The following is a 25857-nucleotide window of genomic DNA, read 5'->3' as shown; positions in this document are numbered from 1 at the left end:
GGATTAAAGGTGTGCGCCACCACCGCCTGGCTATGGCTGTTAATTTTATAACTGACTTTCCATTTTAAATTCTCTTACAAAATACAGCAAATTTTCACTCTTCCTGTAAATTTGGGTGGGTTCAAATTTTTTTTTTTTTTAATTTTATCCATAGCCTATCTATAGATTACGATTACTGACCTGCCTACTAGGTAAAAAACCACGATGAACTTAACTCATCCAATGTCCTCTTCAGTTTCCCCCTTCCCATCACTATTTCAAAACCACTTTGTGTTCTAAGTAAATCTTCACACCAGAATGGAAACCCTGACATGCTGACTGTCAGAGTGCTGCCTTGGGAATTAGGAAATCAGTAATGTGGACATTCCTTCAGGAAAAACAATTGCAACTCTACTAAATCAAGCCAATAAACCACAACCCAGGTGTTCGCAACCATCTAAGCTCTTGGCAGCAGTCCGGTGCATGTCCGTCCTAGTGCATTATCCCCTGGAAAACAAGGGCTGTCACTTGTAAACAGAGCAGTTCCACATTCACCCTGATTGCTTCTGCATGCAAGAAGTACCTGGTTAAGAGATATTTTCCAAAATGACACCATATAAAGTATCATAAAGGATAATGATGACTAGCTTTAGACAACTAGCTTGTGCCACAGAGAGGACCACTGCTGCACCCTAGTGGCCTGAATGTTATCAGCTCTTCCATGTCTCTCTAAGAGGCTAACTCGGACAGCCCCCTACAATAAAGGTCCCCTGCAAGCTATAACCATGGTTCCCAGGAGGTTCCTGTCAAACAACACTCTTAGCTGCTGGGGAACACAATAAGGTGCAGCAGCACACAGCACTCACTGTACCCAGATCTGAACTGAGTACTGCACTGGGAAATTCAAGACTCACCATAAAGGGAGCGTGTGGGCACAGTCACAAACTACAGACCAACAGGAACTGATGGGGGAGCTGAGCTGGCTTTCTTTTCTTCCTGTCTGCTGGGTCTACTTCATATATGGACACTGGTGATCTCTTTTGGAGCTAGCTGCCTGTCTTGGCCTAGGGATGGGCCACAGCCCTCTCTAACCTCCCTTTTCTCCAGTGTATCTCATTCTGCAGGAATCTGATCCCCGAGAAATACCAGCATCACTTTCTCACGTACCTGTGTACCTCACCAGTGTCCTCCCTGTGGAGATCTCCCAGAGCTTAGCTACAGAGTCATTTCCACTTGAGAGGATGTACTTGGAATTCTTGGAGAAAATGGCAGAACAGACTTCGGCGCCATTGTGAGCTTTCTCAAAGGTTGTGACGCATCGATTGGAGACACCATCCCACAGCTTGATGCAGCCATCTTTGCTGCCAGTGACGTACATGTTGGCACTAGGATTGTAGTTAATGGAACAGATAGCATCGGTGTGCTGGTCTTGGGGATTGCAAGAGACAAAACACTGGAAGCTGTTGATGTCATAAAGGCGAAGCATAGGGTGCTGAGTCCCAACCAGGATAAAGTCTCCAGAAGGGTGGAAAGGGATGGAGCGCAGCATCTCAGCTTCCTGTGAGGACATAGGCACAGTGTCAGTTACCAGCACCTGACCAAGAGAGCTGCAGGAAGCAGGCGGGACAAAAGCACTTCCTGGGACGCAGGAAACTGGCTCTTTCTAGAACTACTGGTCAGTTACTCCTAAAACAAGACAGGAGCTCCGCTCGCAAATGAACATGGGGTGAAGTCAGATGGATCCTTGCAAAATGCTCTGCACTTGTAGCTGGAGATGAGAAAGAGCTTTTCTAATCTGCCTTAGGGCAGCAAATACTAAGCAAAACTAACCAATGAATGATGGAAGCTGCTTCTGAAAACATGAGCATTTCTGTAACATAGACCCAATATTGGTCCACAAAACGTTTTTCTGAATCATTCAACAGTTCCACTGAGAACGCTGGTACCTGTAAGTTACTTTTAGGGAAGGTAGACTTTTTCTTGTTTTGGTTTTATTTTTTCCCAGTCCCGAACGCACAGTGTCATGAAAGAAACCCATCCCCAACCCCCGCTTTGAGACAAGAGTCTCACACTATAGCTTAAGCTGGCAAGGAACTAACTATGCAGCAGGTTTGCCTTGACCACACCCAGCTCATCAGGAGTCCTGAGAGTGATGTGCACTATGAACCCTCAGACCTGTAACCATGAACCTATGACCAGCTGCAGTCCTACCTGGGCAGACGACAGCCATGACCCACACACCAATGGAGTCTGCTCTAAGTGCCACCTAGGGCATATCCTTTATAGGGTGATCAATGAGACCACCTGGAAAAATAGTCAAAATACCCGAATCTAAGAAAATAACCATAGAAGATCGTATCTAAATAAGTCAAGGCTCCTCTGATCTCTAACCTGAATGTATTTGAAGGCTCTTTTTGAAGACGGTTTGGAATAATCAAACAATTTTAGAGTATAATCCCTTGAGCCTGAGGCCAGGATCTGTTCTGTCGGGTGAAAAGCAAGACACGTGACTTCATCCACATGGTCGTAGAGAGTTCGAATCACTGGGTGATTCTCCATGTTCTGTTGTGCAGTCTCATTCATCATGACCTGGACCAACAAGAAAAGGAGACAGATACTCAAGGTGCAGAGGCACCTGGTCCAAGCCCACAGCCTGGGAGGCAAGCCAGAGCTGGGCTGTGCCGCCTGGAGCAATGGTAGGCGGGAACGGTACCTCAACTGGCATAGCACTTTTGGCCAACATTCTTTCTGTGTCCAGTATCTTTACGGAAGCATCAGCAGATCCTGTAGCTATTAACTGCCCGTCTCTGCTATAGGTGGCCACGCGGCATGGGCCTTTGTGGGAAGTGACATAGCAGGTTTCATACTCAGAAGCCTCGGGAGACATTGTCTGGACATCTGCATCAAACTCCAGGTCAATCCCCGTGCCAGGGGCAACTGTATCGGAGCGACCAATCGCATACTGGACCGCGGTGTCATCATTTTCCATCCCTGAAGGAATCAAAATTAAGAGCATGAGAAAAGCTGTTAAGTGCAAAGACAAGTTCTGGATCTAAAGTGAAGATGATGTCCACCAACACCACCAAATGTTTATTTAACAAATCATGCAAGATACACACCGCTGCAGGCAGAATGGGTCGTGGAAGGGAATACCTCCACAGCCAAATTCACTCTTAACAACACCTATAAAATCCAACAAAAACAGCACCCCAGTAGTTAATTTATTTTCCCCATTTAGAATGGGGAGGTGATGCTTTGCTTATTTTGTGGTGTTGGAGACAACCCAGGGCCTCACACCCACTGGGCAAATACCCAAGCTTTATCTCCAACCCTGAATTCTAGTCTTTAGGGCTGTGATTAGTTAGTAGCAGCTTTGGTGTGAATTAGTTATGCTTCTAACATTAGTGAAATGTTTTTGAAAGAATGTCATACTGAAGTATACTGAAGTTGATAAACAATGTTTGTTGGGTGTTACCAAAGTTGCCTGTGATCTCAGGAGGCTGAGGCAGGAGGATCATTCATGAGTTTAAGTTCTGCTTCACCTACATATTGAGTTCAAGATAGCCTGGGAGACAAGAAATCTGAACTCAAACAAGCAAGCATGCAAACAAAAAGCTGGGCATGATGGAGCCCACCTTTAATCCTAGCACTCATGGGAGGCAGAGGCAGGTAAGCTGAGGCCAGTCTGGTCTACATAATAAGTTCCAAGCCAGCCATGGGTACTTAATGAAACCTGATCTTCAAAAGAAAACAAGGAGGCTGGAAAGATGGCTCAGTGGTTAAGAGTACCTGTTCTCAGGTTCAGTTCCCATCATCCACATGGTAACTCACAACCATGTGGGATTCCAATTCTAGAAGACTGGATGACCTTTTTTTGGCCTCTGTGGGCACCAAGCACTCACGTGGTACACGCACACACATGCAGGCAAAACACTCGTACACATAAAAAGTAAACCTAAAAAAAATTAAAACCAAAATAAAACATAAAGGTTGGAGAGATGGCTCAGGTGTTAAGAGCACTGGTTGTTCTTCCAAAGGATCTGGTCAAATTCTCAGCAGCTCACAACCATCTTCAACTCTGTTCCAGGGAATGTGATCCCCTCTTTTGGACTCCAGGGGCACTGCACACATAGAGCACACAGACATACATGCAGGCCAAACACTCAAACTAGTAAAACAGTAATCATCATCATCATCATCATCATAGCCCCTCAAAAAGACCCTTAACAGCTGGGCGGTGGTGGTGGTGCACACCTTTAATCCCAGCACTAGGGAGGCAGATGCAGGCGGATCTCTGTAAGTTTGAGGGCAGCCTGGGCTACAGAGTGAGTTCCAGGACTGACTCCAAAGCTACACAGAGAAACCCTGTCTCGAAAAAACCAAAAATAGAAAGACCCTCAACAAACAAAGTGTTGGATACAAAAATAACCTCATATATCACATAAACAATGACTGGAACGGGTACAGGAGGAATCAAAACACGTGAAGAACTCTTGTCGTCTCTTCCATTCATACAACTCTTGCTTTTCAAAACAAACACAGGCCTGTACTGTAACTTGGAACTTGCTTGGTCATTTAAACACTTAAAATAAAATTCACAAGAACAAGTCTTCAACATTATATTGCTTCAACATTATATACTTTTATGGCTATCTAGAATTAAAATCTTAAATTGAAAGTTAAAAATATTTAAAGTTTCTCTGTGCAACATTTTAATTTACCATTTCCCCCCTCAGGACAGTTTCACAAGTGGCATTCTCAAGTCAAGGGAAATCTTTTTTATGAACACATAAAATCTCTCCATTATGTACCCTTCCATCCTGACCCACAATAATGGGGTGTGTGGGTGTGTGAGCTGTGGAGACTACCTGCTGATTGAAAGCAACCTTAAACAAATCAAACTTCCCACAAATGTTGGGAGTGACATGTGGACACAGTTGGGTAATTTAAAACCCTGTTGAGGGTAAGGCAGGCACCAAGATACACCTACCAATGACCAACACAAGGTCCCGGTATCTGCAGAGATTCTGGTGGGAAGGTGAACAATGTGCGGAAATGATTCAAAGAACAAAGCAACTTTCAGATAGTATGTTATGAGGGAAATGGATCACTGTGGCAGCAACTGAGCAAAGGAGCATGGGGAAGACAGAAGAAATATCTTTAAAGGGTGAGAGGTGCTACCTGCCATGAGACCTGTGTGAGACTTGAGGGGAATGTCCAGATGATTCATAGAAATACATCACAACCAGCTTCCTCACCTGGACTTCACCTACCCCTTCAGTACCCATCACTGGACTCGGCACACACTGGACACTGAAACTACACAGAAGTAACTCCAAACACTGCCCAGGGCAGACATCTACAATGCCATCCTGGGACGCAGGAATCCGCACTCCTAGTTTACCTAGTTTGATGAGGTGCAGGAGCTGCTCCGAGGGCGCGCACACCGACTGGGGTTTGATCTCATTGATGAGGCCATTGGCAATGCTGATGTAACCGTCATAGAGCAGCTGGCTAATGATCAGCTTGTAGAGCTGCTGGCGGTCCTTCAAACCCACTTTGGTTCTGTACATTTTGCAGAAGAGGACAGTTTCCCTGACTGCTGCAAGAGAAAACAGGTATTGATGAAAAGCAGAGGCACTCCTCAGTTACTGGCAGCGCAGGTCTCCTAGGTCAGGAGAAATCACATCCTTCACTCTCAGCTTGACTAGCTGTATTATCTCCGGATGGTGACCTTGGATTCCTTGGTTCAGGCTCCTCGGCTATTCCCTAAGTCACCAGAGGCTAATCAAGATGGTGCACAGGAAGTGCAGCTGTCGATGCTCGGCATATAGAAACTACCCAAATGTCATAGATGGTTACAGTGGAACCCTTCGCCTTTTTTTCTCCTCTGCTAAACTACCCACCTGCAACTTTTATTCTGTCGCTATCCCTTCAGTTTCTTCTGTTAACAGGGGTGTTTGCAGTAGGCAGACAGCTGACACTGTCGGATGACTGGACTACTTACTGTCCTCACCAACTGGACGGTTAATCTGCGAGTGACTTTTATTATTTTTGAAACCTATTTCCAGGTCACTGAGATTATTACTATAATTATACTACTTGATGGGGTAGTAAATTAACACACAACTACATCACACACACAAAAAGAGCCTCAGAAAATGAAAAATAAGCCAAGTTCAACGTTTTGGAAAAATGCTAAGATAAACTGCTTAATAAAAATGTTGCAAAAAATGCTGGGCATGGTGGCCTGTCTTTAGTCCCAGAACGTGAGAGGCACAGGCAGGCAGATCCCTGGGATTTTGAGACCAGCCTGATCTACACTGGAAGTCACAGGGCTGCATAGTGAGACCCTGTCTCAAACAAACTTAAATGAGAAATGCAGATCTGAAGATTGTGCTCTCAGTTTTACTTGGAAGGATCTAAGCTCTCCAGTCCATGAAAATGAAACAAAACTGAAGATGACAGCTTCTTTATCAACTTGGGTACATAATTTGATAATAATCAGTATGTGCGTGGTTAGATGTTTGGCTCTAGGAGTCCAGGAACAGCAAGTAAGAAGGTAGGCCTGGGGATACAGCCGAGGGTTACAGTGTTTGCTTAGCCTATCAGACGCCCTAGACTCAGTAACAAGAAGATCCGCAAGGCCACACACAGCAGCATACTGACGGAGGTCCTCAACAGTTAACACTTATCAAGCACTTCCCACTGCCAGAAACGATTCCAAGCACCTACTTGGCATTAGATCACTAAACGAAGGTATTCAATATATTCGTGCACTTGCGTTAGAAATACATGATACAAATCTACTCTTGCGTAAGACACAACAGAGGATGAAATGAGTTCCAAGAATCTAGGACACTCATTCAAGCTAAAGTCAGCTCCAAAAGTTGAGGGCAAGTCTGCGTACTCCGAAGCCCACAATTTAAACCACTAACCACCGCCGTCTCTTTACTGTTGCTGGGGAACACCTGGGGCTGTACCACGAGATTTAAAGAAAAGAAAAAGGTGGTTGAGCCTTCACTTAATTCCCCACCGAACTTCCAATGGAGCACAGGTCTATTTACAGCCTTTCCAGTTTGCCGGAAGGGACACTAAGGCACATGGCAGGAAGAGCCCGACCCAAGGCTGCCAACACCCGGGGATGCAGGGGGCCCAGGGAGAAGCCACGCGACCACCCCGCTCAGGAGGAAAGCAGGGACCCGCTGGGACCGCGGCCCTTTGAGGCTCGGGGTGCAGGCCTGGCCGACCAACTCTGGGACACGGACTTGGGGCGTACGGCCTCCCGCCATCCTCTCCGCTAGCTCCAGTCCTTCACGCAATCCACTACAGACCCCAGCCAACCGCACCAACCCGTTTCCCTACGCCCGCCCCACTCCTAACCCCGTACCCCCGATCAGGGTCTTGGTCTCCCGCTCTCTTCTAGAAAAATGGAGGCGCGAATCGTGCTCGATCGATCGCTCTGAGTGCACACTCACTGCGCACGCGCAAAGGGCACGCAGCAGAGCGCCGAGCAACCTGCCGCTCACTCGCAAGCCTGCCCTTCTCGCCATCTTACTCACTGGCACGTTCGAGACGCTCATTCACTTCCTCTGAGCTGATCACCTTCGCGACAATCTTGAACCCAAAGGGCTGCTGTGTGACCGGCAAACGCCCGATTCTGGGGAGCACGGCGAGCGATAGAACGGCTACAGATCGGACAGGCCGTTGGCGCACCACTTCCGGGCTCTGAAGACCCAGTGCGCCTGCGCCCCAGCTACGGCACGACCGAGCTTCCTGTGGTCGCGTTCATGGCCAGCCAATCACAGGACGGCGTCGCTTCGCCTCTAGCCAATCAGCTTTCGGACGAGAGGGTTTAACTTCTATTTTAAAAGGAGGACCTTTGAATTGTAACGGCTGAGCTCCCGGGATCGCTTGGAGGCTTTGGTCAGAGGCAGGATCCTGCCGGTAGGTAGAAGGGGACCAGGTGTGCCTGGATGCTGCAAACCGAAGGGAATGTTGAGTGGCATTGGGGTAGTGGGCTGTCTCAATGGGTTTGCATTCCGTGTAAGAAAGGTCCAGATGGCCCCTTCTCTCCTTGCGTTTCGGTTCTGGTGGGAATGGGACCCAGACCACCAGCCAACCAAATAATTTGCAAACTGATGGTGGTGGTATGGATGAAGCAACTGCAGCTTAGTGGGGATTGCTTCGGATGGAGAGGCGGGGTCTAGGTTGTATCGATGAACGAGAGTCCCCTTGTAGAGAGTGAAGCCCAGGACTGGTGCTACCCTCACCGCAGCCTTTTGAGCACTTGATGTAGGGACTACTTGAGGATCTGGTTCAAAGCGTAGACCCGCTAAAGCTCAGTTTGTATAGTATCCCGGAAGCCCTGGGTTCGACCCCCAGCACTGCCTAAACCTTCATGGTAGCCCCCTCCTTTAAATGCCAGTAGTGAGGAGGTGGAGGCAGGTGGACCAGAAGTTAAAAGCCATTCTCGGTACGTAGTAGATCCGAAGCCGGCCTGACTCAAAAATAGTCTATACAAAAAATCACCTCCCCACATACCAAATGTAGTTGCTTACATCAGCAGTCTGAGGTAGGAGGGTAGCCTTGAGTTTGAAGCCAGCCTTATATACAATGTGAGAGCCTTTCTCAAAAGTGGGGCCTGTGAATGTAGTTTGGTTAGTGGAGTGCTTGCCTACCATGCCCTGGATTTGATTCTTAACTCTTCATACACTGGGCATGGGGACCATGCTTGTAATTACAGCATTGGGGAAGTAGAGGCAGGAGGATCAGAAGTTAAAAGTAATCCTCCATTATCGCATGTTCAAGACTAGCCTGGGCTACGTGAAACCCTGTCTCAAAAACAAACATAAGGCTGCGTATGGTCCCAAATTCCTTTAAACCCAGAACTTGGGAGCAGATGTAGAAGGATCTCCTGAGTTCAAGGCCAGCCTGGTCTACATAGTGAGTTCCAGACCAGCTAGGGCTCCACAGGGATACACTGCTGCAAAAAACCAAAACCCAAACCCAAACAAAGGAAACCCTGGCTTAACTACAGATGTAGGAAATAGAAATATCTTAGGGATACGCTGGTGTAGCTAATCATGGGAAAGTTAAAATGGAGGGTCATTTATTAAAGCTGGCATCTGGGCCTGGGAGCTCCATTTCCTAACAGGCACCTGGTGAGGGGAGGATTCAGCTCCAGTCCTTCACTTAATGCTTCTTCTGCCTGGCCTCCCTCATCTTTGCACTATGGGCTCTTCAGTAACATGCTCAGTTGTTTGTCCCCCTGACAACAACCATATATCTGAAAAGGGGAACCCGAGCCCGAGCCTGCTGTGTCATGAGCACTTTTCTTACTTGGAGTTGTAAATCCTTGAGCTGAATGGGATCTGTGATGGTCATTTGATGTAGAGGAGAAGGTGGAGGACTTGGTTGGGGGAAAAAAAAGAGGCCAAGCCAGGAGGGTAGGAAGTGACAGCTAGCCAGGTAATAGATAAACCAGGGAAGGGGGCAAAAGTGCTGATTGGCCAATACCTTTTCCCCAGGAATCAAGTAAATGCTGGGTTTGCCCTGGTAGGGAAGCTGAGAGACTGGCCAAGCAGTCGGATTCAAAGGGCCAATGGGAATGGGCTTGGGGGGAGGGGAAGAGTGAGTAAGTGTAGCATGAATCTTAAAGGTTCTTGTTAATAAAATCAAACCCGAGGCCAGTTATTGGGGTGAATGCTGGCAGATCAGAGAAGCAGAACAAACCACAGCTACCTCATCTCGCCAGTTCGTCAGTTGGTCTTGTCCTCATCCAGAATGGATCTCAGCTGAACTGTGTTGCTCCAAAGCCTTAAAGCTTAACCAGCCAAATGCTTAACTAACTTAGTTCCTGGTCCTCACGCCTTATATACCTTTCTGCTTTCTGTTATCACTCCCTGGGATTAAAGGCTGGATTTCTGGGATTAATGTCGTGTGTCACCAAGCCTGGCTCTTTGTAATGTGGCCTTGAACTCAAGAGATCCAGAGGTATTTCTGTCTCTGAAATGCTAGGATTAAAGGAGTGTGCTACCACTGCCTATCCTCATGTTTAATATTGTAGCTGTCCTGCTCTCTGACCCCAGATAAGTTTATTTTGGGGAACACACAATATTTTGGGGAGCACAGTACCAGCACAGGTAAGCTTTGCTGTTCTGGGCGAGATGAGAGATGGGATCATGACCTGAGGCAACTGTGGGCTAATTGGACTTTTTAAGGTAGGAGGCATTCCAAGCAGGCTGTGTGGTGGACATTATGTATTAAAGCAGAGAGAACATGCTGGGGAGGGGGGTAGGGAATGAGAGAGGATGTGACGAGCTGCAGAGATTGTCAGTGGGAGGGACCTCACGCATGTGCAGGGTGCGCATCAGGTAAAAACATGGACCTCTTGTCAGCTTGCTTCACTGGTACCAAGAAAAGGATGAGGTGTGCACGTTATAGATTGCCCAGCACCTTAAAGCAGGTGGCTTCCTCTAAATGAAAGGCTCTGTTTCTCTCTTCAGGTGACATGGACAGATGTAAAGAAAACTGTGTTTCCAGGCCTGTTAAGGTAAACAGTTACCTGTAATCACAATCGTATTTAATTTTGAAATGAAGTGCATTTGGTTTGTGTGTACCCATGCATGTGCCACAGTGTAGGTAGGTCAGAGGGCAGCTTGCCAGAGTGGGTTCTCTCTACCATGTGGGTCAGGGAAATTAACTCACACTTGACTGCAAGAGCCCTTATCCACTGAGCAATGAGGACAGCCCCTGTAGAAGTTGTTCTGGTATTGGGATTCTTCCCACCCTTGCTTTGGGTGGAAACTTTAGGTTCCTTCCTGGCCCTGCCTGGAGGCATCCTGGGTGGTGAGCCTCCATTTCTGCAGGAGATGGCTTTGCACTTGAAACCTCCTACCTTCCTAGTGAGTGGTGGATCCTGAGGCTCTCCTTTAAGTGGGAATAAGTCCCACCTTCCCTGAGTGAGTGCTTGATGTGGGTTTTGAGAGCTGTGTAAGACTCTGACCTGTCACTTACAAATAATGCAGTGCGGTAATGATCGTTCTTCCAGGACCCTACACTTGTTTCTTCTTTGTCAAAGCCCCCCCCACCCCCTTCTCCTATTGAAAACTTAACTTCTTAATAATCTCTTATGTATTTTAGTTTTGGAGATTACTTTTTTTTTTTTTTTTTTTCCAAGACAGGGTTTCTTTGTGTAACAGCCCTGGCTGTTATGGAACTTGCTTTTTAGACCAAGCTGGCCTGCCTCTGCCTCCCTAGTGCTGGGACTAAAGGCATGTGCCATTAACTGCCCCTAACCCCTGGGCAGAGATTACTTTTTTTGTTTGTTTGTTTTGTTTTTTTCAAGATGGGGCTTATCTGTGTAGTTTTGGTGCCTGTCTTGGATCTTGCTCAATTGAACTCGAGATCCGCCTGGCTCTGCCTCCCCAGTGCTGGAATTAAAGGCATGCACCACTACCGCCCAGCTGAGATTACATTCTTAAAAAGTATTTCTGTTGGGTAGGGTGCGGTGGACACGCCTTTAATCCCAGTACTTGAGAGGCAGAGGTACGCTGGCTGAGACAGAGGCTAATCTGTTCTATATAGTCCCAGGCTGGCCAGGATTACATAGTGAAACCCTGTTGAGTAAGTACTAAACATAAAATCATTACAAGGTTTTGATAGAAAGTTTTGGTAACAATTGTGTCAAGGCTGGCCTAGAACTAACTCAGTGCTGCTCCTCTCTCAGCCTCCCCAGTACTGGGATTACAGGTGTGTGCCAGCATGCCTGGCTTCAGGACTTTCAGAGTTCAGTGTCTCCATCATTGGTTGGAGTCTTAGTTCCTGAGTGGTTAATAGAGCAAGATTTTGGGGTGACAAAGAGAAGTACCTCCCTTTAGCCACAGGCACATTAAAATAGCGTTATCTCCCCTCCTTCTAACTTTATTTTTTTTAAAGATCTATTTGTTTATATTTTGTGTGAATGAGTGCTTGCCTGCATGTATGTCTGTGTACCGTGTGTGGCTGACACATGAGGCCAGAAGAAGGTCCCCTGGATCTGTAGTTACAGATGGTTGTGAGCCACCATGTGGGTGCTGGGAACCAAACTCAGTTCCTCTGAAAGGGCAGCCAGTGCTCTTAACTGCTCAGTCATCTCTCTTGCCCCATTTCCATTTATTATCTACGGTATTTATGAGTTTTGTTAGATTTACAAAGGAAACTTGGTTGTTCTCAGGATACTATCAGCAATAATACTTGCTTTCTCTCCGTCCCAGACCACAGTTCCCTTTGGTCCAAAACGAGTCTTGGTGACAGAGCAGATTCCTGCTCAGAACCTTGGATTGCCTGGCAGTGGCCAGGCCCAGCGGGTCCTGTGTCCTTCCAACTCTTCCCTGCGTGTCCCTTCACAAGCACAGAAACTTGTCTCAGGTCAGAAGCCAGTGCCAAAGCAGTTGCCAGCTGCCAGCGTTCCTCGACCTGTCTCCCGGCTCAGTAACCCCCAGAAGAATGAGCAGCCACAGCCCACAGCCTCTGGTAAGCCAGCCCTTTTTTTTTTTTTTTTTTTTGAGCTGAGTACCGAACCCAGGGCCTTGAGCTTGCTAGGCAAGCTCTACCACTGAGCTAAATCCCCAACCCCAAGCCAGCCTTTTCACTGCATTAGATGGTCATTCTTTTTAGCTGTTGCTCAAAAAGCAAAGGCGTGGATTGGCATTTATCCTGTGAAGCCCTAGCTTCTATACCATGTCTGTTGAGGATGAAGAGAAGACGGGATGAGCACAGATGTAATTGCTGGCCCTGCCAAGGGGAAGCTACTGGAGGTTCTTTGGAGCAGAAGGAGATGTTGGATATATGGGAGGGGCTGCTGCTGGTTCTGGGGCTCTCCTGAGAGGGAGGCTGAACTCAGACGGCAGTGTGTAGAGCAGGGTTAATGTTGATGATTATTTAGCAGCTCATGAATGCTTGCAGGCTCTGAGATAGCCTTGATCTGCAATCCCCTCAACCCTTGAAGCCACTTCATGTAGACAGCCAGTTATTGAAACACTTATACAGAAGGGGCTAAAACTTGGCAGTTAACTTCTAAGACATCTCTAGGAAGGAGAGGTATGGGTAATTTACCACTTCATTTAGGAAACATATGCAAGACAGCTGGGTGATGAGACCTGGAAGATGAATAGGAAGAGGTGACTGTAACGGTGTAGGAAGACAGAAAACTTAAGCTGTGCTCATAAGAAGAGGAGTCTGTAAAATAAGCCACTGTCAGACAGTCTGGAGGAAACCCACTTACATATATACCAGTCCTCGGGAGGGTGACTGTGGAAGGGCCAGGTGGCTGAAGCTTATGTAGCATCCTGAGCTCTGCAAGGGAGGGGTGCCTGGGTCCTCCAACAGAGGGAGAGAGGCAGCAACAATCTGTGGGGCAGAGGAGGATGGAGGTGTAGGAAGCCTGTTCTGTCCTGCAGATCAGCCTCTTAGCTGGTCCACTGTGTCCCTTCGCTGTCTGTCCTGATGTCCTTTAGAAATGCACCTGGGACTTCAGGGCTCCCCCAGGTCTGCAGTTCCCAATCAGTAGGATAGGATAGGCTAAAGTGTATTTTTGGTGGCTTCTGGTCTCGAGTCTTATTTTGGGGTCCTGGTCCTCAGCCCACTCAGTAGTGATATTGAAGCCATGAGTTGAGAGGGAGAGGAAACATGAGTTTGGGCCTGTGTTCATATAACCTGAGTGGAGCCCCTGTGCTGTCTGAGTCTCAGGTGACAGGGACATGTCCACATGTGTGCAGCTCTTGAAGCAGCACCCGTGCTCCCTAGGTGTGATGCTGTCACATCTTCCTGGACTTCTTTGTTTTGTGTCTTTGGAAGGAGGGTGACTGGCTGTGTTCTCTTATTAGTTTGTACACAACAGCACGTGGATGTATGTCCGCTGCCTACTCCGCAGGTGGAGAAGGTAGCTGTGGCAGCTTGTGGATGGGGGTGCTGCCGATTTCTCTCTGGAAGCTCTTCCTGGGGAAAAGGCTCCAGGGTGAGACATTCTCGGTTTTGTTGGAGGGGGGCCAGCTGATATTCCTAGAAGTCAAGAGGCTCCATGTGGCAGGAAGCAGGTTACAGGCTATGTACGGTTTCTGATTTAGTAATCTCCCGGTAAAGAAAATGAAACACCTGGATTTATGATGCTTGATGCACTTCTAGTATTTTGGTGATGGATTTTTGTTGTTTGCTTTTTTTTTTTTTTCTGTGTAGTTGTAGCTGTCCTGGAAGTAGCTCTTAGCCCAGGCTGGCCTCAAACTCACAGCGATCCGCCTGCCTCTGCCTCCCGAGTGCTGGGAAAGAAGGTGTGCCCTACCATGCCCAGCTTTGATTCTTTGATTTATCTCTGTTTGCAGATTTTTTTTTTAAAGAACTTCATATAGTTGCTCTAAAAACAGTATTTTAACTTATTTCATATAGGAAATAATTCTGAAAAGGAACAGGCATCAAAACAGAAAACTGAAGACTCAAAAAAGTAAGCTTTCTTCCTCTTCTACTAGAATATCTGTCTGGCTGCAGGCCGCCATGCTTAACACCATCCCCATGAAAGTAAAATTTACCAGGGATCAAAAGTTATTTTTACTTAATTTTTTCATGGAAAGTTTTATTAAAATTTTATTATTTAAAAATAAATAAAAAAATTCCATGCCAGTGTACATACAACAGACCCAAAGACTGTACAGCTTACTGAACTAATAGATTGTTCGGAAGACATTGGGAATGGCTTGTTGGTGCTGTCCTGCTTCACCAGTCACAGTGGCTCTCCCCAACAGCCTGTTGGCTTCTCTGGGGCTGTGCAGGGCAGAGGTCCCCACACGTCCTATCAATACTGTAGCTGTCCTGTGGTGGTGAGGGTTGTCAGTCAGTCTGTTCTGGAGTGCAGTGCTGCCTTGGGCTGGGGAAGTTGGCCTTTAACGTTCGTGGCCGTTCTGGTGGTTTGGGGTTGGTGCTTGTTGAATGTACTGGTTCTGAGCACAAACAGGTTGACTGCTTGTTGGCAAATGGTAGAGATTTTGTCCATATCTTAAATATTCACATTACTTTCTAGAAGGCAGTGGACTCTGGAGGATTTTGACATTGGCCGCCCACTAGGTAAAGGCAAGTTTGGAAATGTCTATTTGGCAAGGGAGAAGCAGAGCAAGTTCATCCTGGCCCTGAAGGTGCTGTTTAAAACCCAGCTGGAGAAAGCAGGGGTGGAGCACCAGCTTCGGAGAGAAGTGGAGATCCAGTCCCACCTGCGGTGAGTGGCCCTCCTGTCACTGGGGCTGGGGACAGAGCGACTCCCTCCTGGCTTCTCTGGGACGCCACGGGGAATGGTGAAAGCTGCCCTTTCCCACAGATGCAGGGGCTGTGGCCTGAGGAAACATCACTCAAGGAGTCCCTGGGATTTCTCTCCTCAGGAGGAGCGTTGGGGAAGACTCGGTGTGCCTTGCTTTTCCTTTTTGTTTTCAGTTTTAACAAGTTGGACTCAGATGCCAGTCCTGAAGCTCTGCTGTCACCTGGCAGAGTGGGGGCTGGGGGCGTGAGTGGTGCTGTCACCTGGGAGGCTGTGCCCAGCCACTTGGCACCTGCCCTCTGCTGCCCATCGTCTTGGTTGTGTCCTCTGTTGGCACATCCCATTCCTGTGCAGAGGCACTTTCTCCTCAACACGGAGAGATTCGATGTTCAGCTAAAACAAAGATCTCTAAAAGGGAGCCGTGTGAACCTAACCCAAACCCTTTTGTACTCTGCAGTCCATGTGTGCATACGTAGGAAGTCCTGTTTTCTTGGGTGGGCTCAGATCTCATGTGTGCCCTGAGGCGCCCTACTGGGTGTATTTCCTCAGGGTCAGCATTCAGTACATCCTGAGTGGGCTCTGAAGCCAGGTGTCACCGTCACCCTTCTTTGTTGCAGGCACCCCAACATCCTCAGGCTGTATGGATATTTCCATGATGCCACCAGAGTTTATTTAATTCTAGAATACGCGCCCCTTGGAACAGTCTATAGAGAGCTCCAGAAACTCTCCAAGTTTGACGAGCAGAGAACAGCTACTGTAAGTGCCTCCCTGTCCAGGCTCGCTCTTCTCTCCTTGTCTTCCTGAGGTTCCTGTCTTTATGGGGGAGTCGACTGTCTTCATAGAAAGGGCTTAATAGGATCAAATATTTGAAAAAAAAATCAAATCAAGGCTGCTTATACTTCATGTATAGAGTGGTTGGCTTGTGGGTTTGTGTGTGTGTGTGTGTATGTGTGTTTGTCTTAGTTTTCTATTGCTGTGAAGAGGCACCATGACCACTGTAACTTTTATAAAGGAAAACATTTAATTGGGGTGGCTTACAGCTCAGAAGTTTAGTCAGTTATATTTTCATCATGGTGGGACATGGCAGAGTACAGGCAGACATGGTGCTGGAGCAGTATCTTGAGCATGGGAAACCTCAAAGTTGCCCCTACAGTGACACACGTCCTTCAGCAAAGCCATACCTCCTAGTAGTGCCACTCCCTGTGAGCCTTTGGGGGACAATTAGATTCAAACTACCACAGTGTTTATTTTAGTATAGGTCTAGATACAAAATAACAATGACATAGAGTTTCTGTTTGCCCCACACCTTATTTCTCTATTATTAACAACAACTTTAGTTAATATTATACTTTTGTCATAACTAAACCAATACCGGTGCATTGAAGTCCACACTTTTCTTCAGAGTGCGTTCATTTTCCCCTTGTGACTAGAAAGGGGAGTGGGCACTGAGGAAGATCTTGGTTCCAGGTGCACTCTTGTCGTCACATGTCACCATTGTGCGTTTGTTATGTGACTGCTTGCTGGGTCCCAAGCTTAGTGTCCCGTGCCTGGGGACCTTTGTCCTTGGCCTCTACTGTGAAGTCAGTATCCCCTTCCCATGCTGTCCTCTCGAGCTGCTGAGCATGGCTTGCCCTGAGGAGTGCAGAGTAGAGGAGTGAGTGGAAGGAGTTATTTGGAGTTTGGGCCAGGAGGTTGCTTTTCCTGCCCTATTAGTTTATTCTGTGTATATGAATATTTTGCCTGCATGTTTATCTGTGTACCACATGCACAGAGGCCAGAAGAGGGAGCTGGAGTTTCAGATGGTTGTGAACAATCGTGTGTGCTGGAAGCGAACCCAGGTCCTCTGGAAGGGTAGCTGTCTCCTTTCACTTAGAGCGCAGAGGATGTGTCTTATGTTTGTCCAGTGCTGCTCTATTCTGCTGTTCCAGCGTCGGCTGCTGGGAGCTCTCCGGTTCCTATGTAAACTGCCATTGTGGGGCTTTTGGCTGTATGTGCTTTCTCTCTGGTGCAGAGTGCTTGGCTTTCCTTCACTTCCAGGCCTGCCCTTAGAAGCAGCCATTCCTTCTGTAAGGATCTTGGCTCCTCTGTTGGAGACCGTTACTGGAAGCCCAAGGGCGGGAGCTCTTGCTGCTGAGCTGTTGATGTTTAGTCCTCAGCTGCAGAGAAAGGGAGAATGTTTAGTGATCAGTGCTCATCATCCTGATGCAGCGAGCTGGACTGATGCTTCAGCTCATCATTATGTGTGGACCATTGTAGACACCCCTGTCCCTGGGCTGCACTGTACACTGCACCCCAGTGGTGAGAACAGCGTCCTCCGCCTCCTTATTAGTTATGTAGTCCAGTATATGTGAGTGACACACTGTGCTTGGATCAGTTGGTGGCAGTTCTGTCACTGAAGACCAGCCTCCCTCCTCCTCTGGCATTTGCTGTCAGGGTTTTGGACATCAGTGGTTCCGACAGGGTGTAGTGGTCTCTTCCTGTTGATGTGTGGTTTCCCAGCATTAGGTGACACTGATTGTTGGTTATGTGTCTCATTAGATGCCTGTATTTCTTTTGTTGTTTTACGGTGCTTTTTCATACTGTGTTTGGTTCCTTTAGCTCCTTTATTGTGTGTCCTGCAGATGTTTCCTCCCAGTCTTGAGTGTTTTCCTCCTTTCCACCCCTTTCTCAAGGCAGTGTGATCTCGCCTCCCTTAAAGCACAGCAGTATTTCTTCTGCATCTTGTCTGCTTCCCACATGCTGCAGTTACAGGCTGCCAACATGCCTACCTGATTTTTACAGCAACCTCCATTAATCATTTTCTTTAATTAGCCATTAAGAAATCATTAGCCAGGAGGTGGTGGCACACACCGTTTTTTTTTTAAAACTTTTTAAAAAAATTATATTTGTGTTTTAATTTTATACATCAGCCATGGGTTCCCCTGTCCTCCCCCCTCCCATCCCCACCTTCCCCCAGGCCCTCCCCTCCATTCCCATCTCCTCCAGGGCCAAGACACCCCTGGGGATTCATTTAAACCTGGTGGATTCAGTACAGGCAGGTCCAGTCCCCTCCTTCCAGGCTGAGCAAAGTGTCCCCACATAAGCCCCAGGTTCCAAACAGCCAGCTCATGCACTAAGAACAGGTCCGGGTCCCACAGCCTGGGTGCCTCCCAAACAGTTCAAGCTATTCAGTTGTCTCACTTATCCAGAAGGCCTGATCCAGTTGAGGGCTCCACAGCTTTTGGTTCATAGTTGATGTGTTTCCATTCGTTTGGCTATTTGTTTCTGTGCCTCTCCAATCTTGGTCTCAACCATTCACGCCCTTACAGTCCCTCCTCTTTCTCGACAGTTGGACTTCTGGAGCTCCACCTGGGTGGGGCCTAGCTAAGGATCTCTGTATCCAATTCCATCAGTTATTGGATGAGAGTTCCAGCACGACAGTTAGGGTGTTTAGCCATCTGATCACCAGACCAGGTCAGATCAGGCTTTCTCTCGACCATTGCCAGCAGTCTCCAGAGGATATATCATTGTGGATTTCTGGGGACCTCTCCAGCACTCTGCCTATTCCTGTTCTCATGTGGTCTTCATTTATCATGGTCTGTCATTCCTTGTTCTCCCTTTCTGTTCTTGATCCAGCTGGGATCTCCTGCTCCCCTAAGCTCTCTTTCCCTCCAACCTTGCCCTTCATTACTCCCACTGTTGTCCAGGTTGTTCATGTAGATCTCATCCATTTCTCTGTCATTGGGCGATCCCTGTGTCTTTCCTAGGGTCCTGTTATCTAGGTAGCCTCCCTGGAGTTGCATAGCAGTCATCTTTGTTTTACATCTAGTATCCTCCTATGAGTGAGTACACACCATGTTTGTCCTGAGTCTGGGTTACCTCAGGATGATTTTTTTCTAGATCCATCCATTTGCCTGCAAACCTCATGATGTCATTGTTTTTCTCTGCTGAGTAGTACTCCATTGTGTATATGTACCATATTTTCTTTATCCATTCTTCAGTTGAAGGGCATCTAGGTTGTTTCCAGGTTCTGGCTATTATAAACAATGCTGATATGAACATAGCTGAGCAAGTGCCCTTGTGGTATGATTGAGCATTCCTTGGGTATATGCCCAAGAGTGCTACAGCTGGGTCTTGGGGGAGATGGATTCCCAATTTTCTAAGGAAGCACCATATTGATTTCCAAAGTGGCTGTACAAGCTTGCATTCCCACCAGCAGTGGAGGAGAGTTCCCCTTGATCCACATCCTCTCCAGCATAAGCTGTCTTCTGTGCTTTTGATCTTAGCCATTCTGACAGGTGTAAGGTGGTATCTCAGAGTCGTTTTGATTTGCATTTCCCAGATAATTAGGGATGTTGAGCAATTCCTTAAATGTCTTTCAGCCATTTGAACTTCCTCTGTGGAGAATTCTCTGTTTAGTTCTAGAGCCCATTTCTTAATTGGACTGTTGGGCATTTTGATGTCTAATTTCTTGAGTTCTTTATATATTCTGGATATCAGCCCTCTGTCAGATGTGGGGTTGGTGAAGACCTTTTCCCATTCTGTAGACTGTCGCTTTGTCTTGTTGACCGTGTCCTTTGCTCTACAAAAGCTTCTCAGTTTCAACAGATCCCATTGATTGATTGTTTCTCTCAGTGTCTGTGCTACTGGTGTTATATTTAGAAAGTGATCTATTTGCAGCCTTCTACACGTTGACATCCAGTTATGCCAGCACCATTTGTTGAAGATGTCTTTTTTCCATAGTGCATTTTTGGCTTCTTTGTCAAAAATTGTATGTTCATAGGTGTGGGGTTAATGTCAGGGTCTTCAATTCGATTCCATTGGTCCACATGTCGGTTTTTATGCCAGTACCAAGCTGTTTTTGTTACGTACGGTAGCTCTGTAGTAGAGCTTGAGGTCGGGGATTGTGATGCCTCCAGAGGTTGTTTTATTTTACAGGATTCTTTTGGCTATCCTGGGTTTTTTGTTTTTCCATATGAAGTTGAGTATTATTCTTTCCAGTTCTATGAAGAATTGTGTTAGTAATTTGATGGGGATTGCGTTGAATCTGTAGATTGCTTTTGGTAAGATCGCCATTTTTACTGTTAATCCTGCCTATCCATGAGCATGGGAGGTCTTTCCATTTTCTGACATCTTCTTCAATTTCTTTTTTCAGGGACTTAAAGTTCTTGTCATATAGGTCCTTCACATGCTTAGTTAGAGTAACCCCAAGGTATTTTATATCATTTGTGGCTATTGTAAAGGGTGATGTATATCTGATTTCCTTCTCAGCCTGTTTGTCTATTGTATATAAGAGGGCTACTGATTTTTTTGAGTTGATCTTGGATCCTGCTATGTTGCTGAAGGTTTTTATTAGCTGTATCAGTTCCTTGGTTGAATTTTTGGGGTCACTCATGTATACTATCATGTCATCTGCAAATAGGGAGAGCTTGACTTCTTCCTTTCCAATTTGTATCCCCTTAATCTCTTTGTGTTGTCTTATAGGTCTGGGTAGAACTTCAAGTACTATATGGAATAAGTATGGGGAGAGGGGACAGCCTTGCCTTGTTCCTGATTTTAATGGTATTGCTTTGAGTTTCTCTCCATTTAATTTGATGTTGGCTGTTGGCTTGCTGTAGATTGGGTGGCACACAACTTTAACCCGAGCACTTGGGAGGCAGAGGCAGGTGGATCTCTGTGAATTCAAGGCCAGCTTGGTCTACAGAATGAGTTCCAGGATAGTCAGGGCTACAGAGAAACAAAACAAATAAAAATAAATCATCTGTTTGGCCAACTTTCTAAGGTAAGTAAGGAAATTGTCCACCAGTTTCTGATGTTATCCTACTCCAGACCCCGTATTTGTACATAGTGTCGTCTATACATTTACACTTCTCATTTAAGGCTTCAATCCAAGTGTGTGCATTTGGATGTAAGTCAAGAATGTTTCTTTCTAGATTCCTTGTTACTTAGACTAGCACCCCCACCTGTTTACTTTTCCTGTAATTTAAAGTCACCGTAGAGCGGTGTTAGGGTTTAGCCCTGGTCCCTCAGCCTGGGAGGTCAGGGGGAAGTGGTGCCCGGGAGCACGGGCTGACCCTCACTCCTGCTGCCAATGGCTCTAGCAGTGACGGCCACTGCCTCTGCCTGTCAGTGTGCAGTGAGGGCCAGCTTCATGAGGGTCCAAGGTTTGGGCTGTACTGTGGGCTACAAAAGAATTGTCCTACTTGACAATGACATTTTTTTTTCCTGCCTTACTTTCCTTTTGGGAAAACTAAGCTTTTTTGCCAGTTACATATGCACTTGATACAGCGGGACACACTGCCACCCTCAGCTCTGTTCTGAGGTGACTACCTGAGGTGCCTCATACAAGCTGAGTAAGTAGTACCGCTGAAGTACAGCCCAGCCCAGGGACTAAAAGAGGAGTGGAGTATTTCCTTTCCTCTTTGCTTACACACTTTGATGTTGACTAAAACTTAACATACTTATCTTGAGTATCCAGTTATGGGATGCGAAGCCGACTGCGGGATTCCTCCTTCCAGAGCTGTGCACCTGGTCAGGGCCCTTTGAATGCGTAAAGATTGCTAATGGTACAGTTCTTCCTCGGGTGCCTGGTGGGACCATAATTCCAGCCGACAGCCAGTGCCTTCCCTGCTTTCAAGGTCACATCACTGGTATTAGCTTAGTGTTAACTAAGCCCCCAGTGAGTCTAGCAGTCTGCAGTTGTGTTTATAGACTTACCCCTTTTCTAGTGTTTGCTTCAAAGGTGAAAACAGAGCTAGTCTCCATTGGATCAGTTTTCACAGTTGCCTGACTGCTTTCCCTAAACCTAACCTGGGCTTCAATGCTTTTCCCCAATAGTACATCACCGAGTTGGCAAATGCTCTGTCGTACTGTCATTCAAAGAGAGTCATCCACAGAGACATTAAGCCAGAGAACCTGCTTCTTGGGCCAAATGGAGAGTTGAAGATCGCAGACTTTGGGTGGTCTGTACACGCTCCATCTTCCAGGTATGGGGTTCCAGAGGTGGAAGCAGTTAGTGGAAGCCTTGGCCGAGGTGGGGGCGGGGACTGTTAACTAAAGGGTAGTGACCCTGAAATAAGGGGCCTTGGCTGACCTAGGAGTATTTTGGAGCAATGTAGACCTCATAGTTTGGTTTTTTTTTTGTGTGTGTGTGTGACCATTTTGGGTTTCAGTAGCTTTGCTAGTTCATGTGAATGTGGTGTTTGTTGTAAAGCATACCCCTGCTGACAAGGTCTCTGCCACTTTGGGGACTGCTTTTTAAAATATTACCAAATGCCGTTTGTTTGTTTGTTTGTTTTGTTTTGTTATTTCAAGACAGGGTTTCTTTCTCTGTGTAGTTTTGGTACCTATCCTGGAACTCACTCTGTAGACCAGGCTGGCCTCGAACTCACAAAGATCTGCCTGGCTCTGCCTCCCAAGTGCTGGGATTAAAGGCCTGTGCCACCACACCAAATGCCATTTTTTAAAAGCCTGTTAGAGGCTGGAGGAGAAAGCTCAGCAAAGGTGCTTGTTTCTGAGGCTGACAATCTGAGTTCAGTCCTGGCACCATTTGGTGGAAGGAGAGAACCGACTTGTCCTCCAAGCTCACTCTGTGGTATGCTCTCACAAAGGTGTGCACACACAAACATGCAAATAAGTGTAATTTTAAACAATCTTCAGCCTGTTTTTAAAAGTAGGGCAGCTTAAGGTCACTTCTGTTTGTCTCCAGCTGCACTGTGGTAGGTTTTTTGAATTGATGACATCAGTGGGTGATCCTGCTACCCAGTGAAACAAACACCAGAGAGCTATAGGTGTCATGGGGGTTGTTTGATTAGATTAGCCTGGACTATGACCTGTCCAGTGATGATATCAGGATAGAGACAGCTTGCGGGTTTTAGGAGAGATAATGTGTGTGAATATTTTTTGTTGTTTTGTTTTGTTTTTTCAAGACAGGGTTTCTCTGTGTAGCTTTGGAACCTGCCCTGGATCTCACTCTGTAGACCAGGCTGGCCTCAAACTCGCAGAGATCCACCTGCCTCTGCCTCCCCAGTGCTGGGATTAAAGGCGCTTGTGAATCTCGCCAGCTGTTCCAACTGCCTCTCAAAATCAGTCCCCATCAAAGTTGCCTGGTTATTGGGGATCATCTTTAGAAAATCCCAGAGAGTGCCTGTTGGGGCACCAGACATGGTTGAGTATTCCCCTGCACCTTCTCAGCAACAGTAGTCTCCATTGTCTGCTCCCGCCTTAATTCTAGCTTTGGTTTTCAAAACCCAAAAGGATAGAAGGTGCTGAACTACTGATGGCAGGGCAGTGGTCCACGGCTCCATTCCAGAGCCCTGCACACTGGGATTGGCTTTGCGGATATTTACAGTCAGTTGTAGCATCCCCACGCCTCAGTATGCACTCCCTAAGATAGAGGCGCTCTGTACAGTCACCACCATTGTGACCTTCAAAAAGGTCAGCTGAATTCTTAGTAGCTCATTTTAGTCCACACTCATACTTCTCTAGCTGCCCACGGCTGCCTTTAAATCAGAACACACACACACACACACACACACACACACACACACACACACCCTCTCTCCTCTCTCTGGAAGGTGAGAGAGAAATCTAACCAAGCCCAGTGTGCTGGTGCGTACTTTAATCCCAGGAACTGAGAGGAGGATCTCAAGTTTGAGAGCAGCCTGCTTAGACTGTCTTAAAAACAGGAGGAGCTCGGGCAGGTGTGGTGGCACACACCTACAAACCCAGCAGGAGCTAGAAGCCGGAGGCCTGGGCCACATAGCAAGATGCTTTTAAAAAATAATCGGGCTGGAGATGTGGCTCAGCTGTGAAGAGCACTGGCTGCTCTTGCAGAGGACCCAGATTCTGTTCCCAGTACCCATGTAGTGGCTCACAGCTGTAACTCCAGTTCTAGGAGATGCAGTGCCCTTTCTTGGCCTCCTTGGACACAAAACATTCATGTGCAGACATTCAGGCAAAACACATGTAACATAAAAATGAAATCTTTAAACCCCAAACCAAAAACAGCCCAAGTGTTAAAGAGCCCAGAGAAGTTCATGTAGTATGTGGCTGCCTCTTTGATCTTGTAGACCCTTCCCTTCCTATCCCCGCTTCACTGAAACAGTCAAGGTTGGCCTCGAACCTCTCTCAGTCCCCTTGCCTCATCCTACCAGATGTTGGAATTACAGATGTGAGCCAATACTCCCAGCCTGAATTGGTATTTGACACTTCTCTGAGAGCTCATGTGGGACTCCAAGTAGTATTTCCGGGGACACTGCAGAGCAACTTTGTTTTCTGAGGTGGGGTCTTGCTTCAAAGCCCAGACTGGCCTTCAGAATTCACTATCCCGATAGTGTGACTGGGATGAGAGGAGTACGGTTTTCTCTAGATTTTCTAAGAGTTGGTCTGGGGGAAGTGTGATGGCTAGTGTGTGACCTTATACACTCCCCTCCATCCATTTCCTAAAAGTGTAAATGTGGGTGAGCATGTGCCTGACAGCACTGCCCAGGCATGGGGGTGCCCATGTCACATGTATGTCAGAGTGTCAACCCCAGCCTCCATTGGTTTCAGGAGAACCACGCTATGTGGCACTCTGGACTACTTGCCCCCCGAGATGATTGAAGGCCGGATGCACGATGAGAAGGTGGACCTCTGGAGCCTGGGTGTCCTCTGCTACGAGTTCCTAGTTGGGATGCCTCCTTTTGAGGCACACACCCACCAGGAGACCTACAGAAGGATATCACGGGTAAGGTGCTGCTGCTCAGTTCCTGCCAAGGGCAGGCATTCATTGAGTACACCTCTGACCCATGTCTGTGATTTTGTCATTTTATTTCCCAGGTTGAATTCACATTCCCTGACTTTGTGACTGAGGGAGCCAGGGACCTCATTTCAAGACTGTTAAAGCACAACTCAAGCCAGAGGCTCACGCTGGCAGAAGTTCTCGAGCACCCTTGGATAACTGCTAATTCCACAAAACCTTCAACTGGCCAAAAAAACAAAGAACTAACTATAACTAGCAAATCGTCTTAGGGAATTGGGGGCCATGGCCACTGTGCAACTGTGAGAAATGCCCCATCGAGACCTCCCGGACCATCACCACTGCCCTCAGTACCCTTTGCTGAACAGGCAGTCCTTGGCCTTGCATCCAGGAAGCCCCACCTGAGCACATGTGACATTGCCCAAGCCCCAAGAACCATGCTGCTTTTCCTGGTTTAGTAATCTGGAGGGAAGGTTCCACTGCAGCTGTCCCAACGGCCTCTGCCCTCAAGGTGTCTTTGTGGGGGTCTCACTGTGGGAAAGTTAGCAGTCTGTCCACCTCCCCGGTGATCACCTGTGTCTGTAGCCTTCAAGTGCCTGAGTGTGTGTGTAAGTTATTGGGTCACTGGGCCTGGGACACTGTTGGAATGAGTATGTAGTTTTAAATGTTAAAATAAAGATTTGTATAGACTTCCTTCTTAAGTGGATCCCCTTCAGAATACTCGTTTTCAGCCTTTTTAAGCTTGTATGGGATTCGGAGCCTCATCCACCACAATGAAGTGCTCCACCTACCTTGAACTTGACTCAGGTGTTTATAGGTGTTACGGGCTCTTTCTTATGTTGGAGTTCTGTCATGTATGCAAACTTGTTAAATATATAAG

At 47.1% G+C, this 25857-nt stretch overlaps 3 protein-coding genes across 7 annotated transcripts in view; 1 reads left to right on the top strand and 2 right to left on the bottom strand.

Moving 5' to 3' along the window:
- The window catches only part of Cass4 (Cas scaffold protein family member 4), a 53040-nt gene extending 52576 nt beyond the window's left edge, over nt 1–464 (bottom strand). Inside the window, exon 1 of the mRNA XM_036184334.1 lies at nt 434–464. Within this exon, the coding sequence (XP_036040227.1) occupies nt 434–464 (31 nt within the window). The remainder of the gene's footprint in view (nt 1–433) is intronic.
- Cstf1 (cleavage stimulation factor subunit 1) lies at nt 1–7721 on the bottom strand. Of its 4 annotated transcripts, none has more exons than XM_036183818.1 (5): nt 7542–7721; nt 5384–5581; nt 2693–2970; nt 2371–2568; nt 1–1537 (listed from the first exon to the last, which is right to left on the bottom strand). In XM_036183818.1, exons 2-5 carry the CDS (start codon nt 5550–5552, stop codon nt 1139–1141), a joined length of 1044 nt encoding a protein of 347 aa, XP_036039711.1. In that variant the 5' UTR covers nt 5553–5581; nt 7542–7721; the 3' UTR covers nt 1–1138. The 4 variants fall into 4 exon arrangements, with proteins under 4 accessions (XP_036039711.1, XP_036039709.1, XP_036039707.1 ...); XM_036183816.1 differs by having other exon boundaries at nt 5384–5578; XM_036183814.1 differs by lacking the exon at nt 7542–7721 and adding an exon at nt 7370–7427.
- Nucleotides 7525–25857, top strand: Aurka (aurora kinase A). 2 transcript variants are annotated; one of them, XM_036183813.1, is made up of 9 exons: nt 7525–7926; nt 10488–10534; nt 12237–12495; nt 14404–14458; nt 15035–15223; nt 15877–16015; nt 22076–22224; nt 24791–24965; nt 25058–25857. In XM_036183813.1, the coding sequence occupies exons 2-9, from the start codon at nt 10493–10495 to the stop codon at nt 25247–25249; spliced, it is 1200 nt and encodes a 399-aa protein (XP_036039706.1). In that variant the 5' UTR covers nt 7525–7926; nt 10488–10492; the 3' UTR covers nt 25250–25857. The 2 variants fall into 2 exon arrangements, with proteins under 2 accessions (XP_036039706.1, XP_036039705.1); XM_036183812.1 differs by having other exon boundaries at nt 15032–15223.

The sequence above is a fragment of the Onychomys torridus genome, chromosome 4 (genome assembly GCF_903995425.1).
Source record: "Onychomys torridus chromosome 4, mOncTor1.1, whole genome shotgun sequence".
Lineage (NCBI taxonomy): Eukaryota > Metazoa > Chordata > Mammalia > Rodentia > Cricetidae > Onychomys > Onychomys torridus.
The sequence above is the reverse complement of the archived record's forward strand: the minus strand, read 5'-3'. Positions and strand labels throughout refer to the sequence as shown.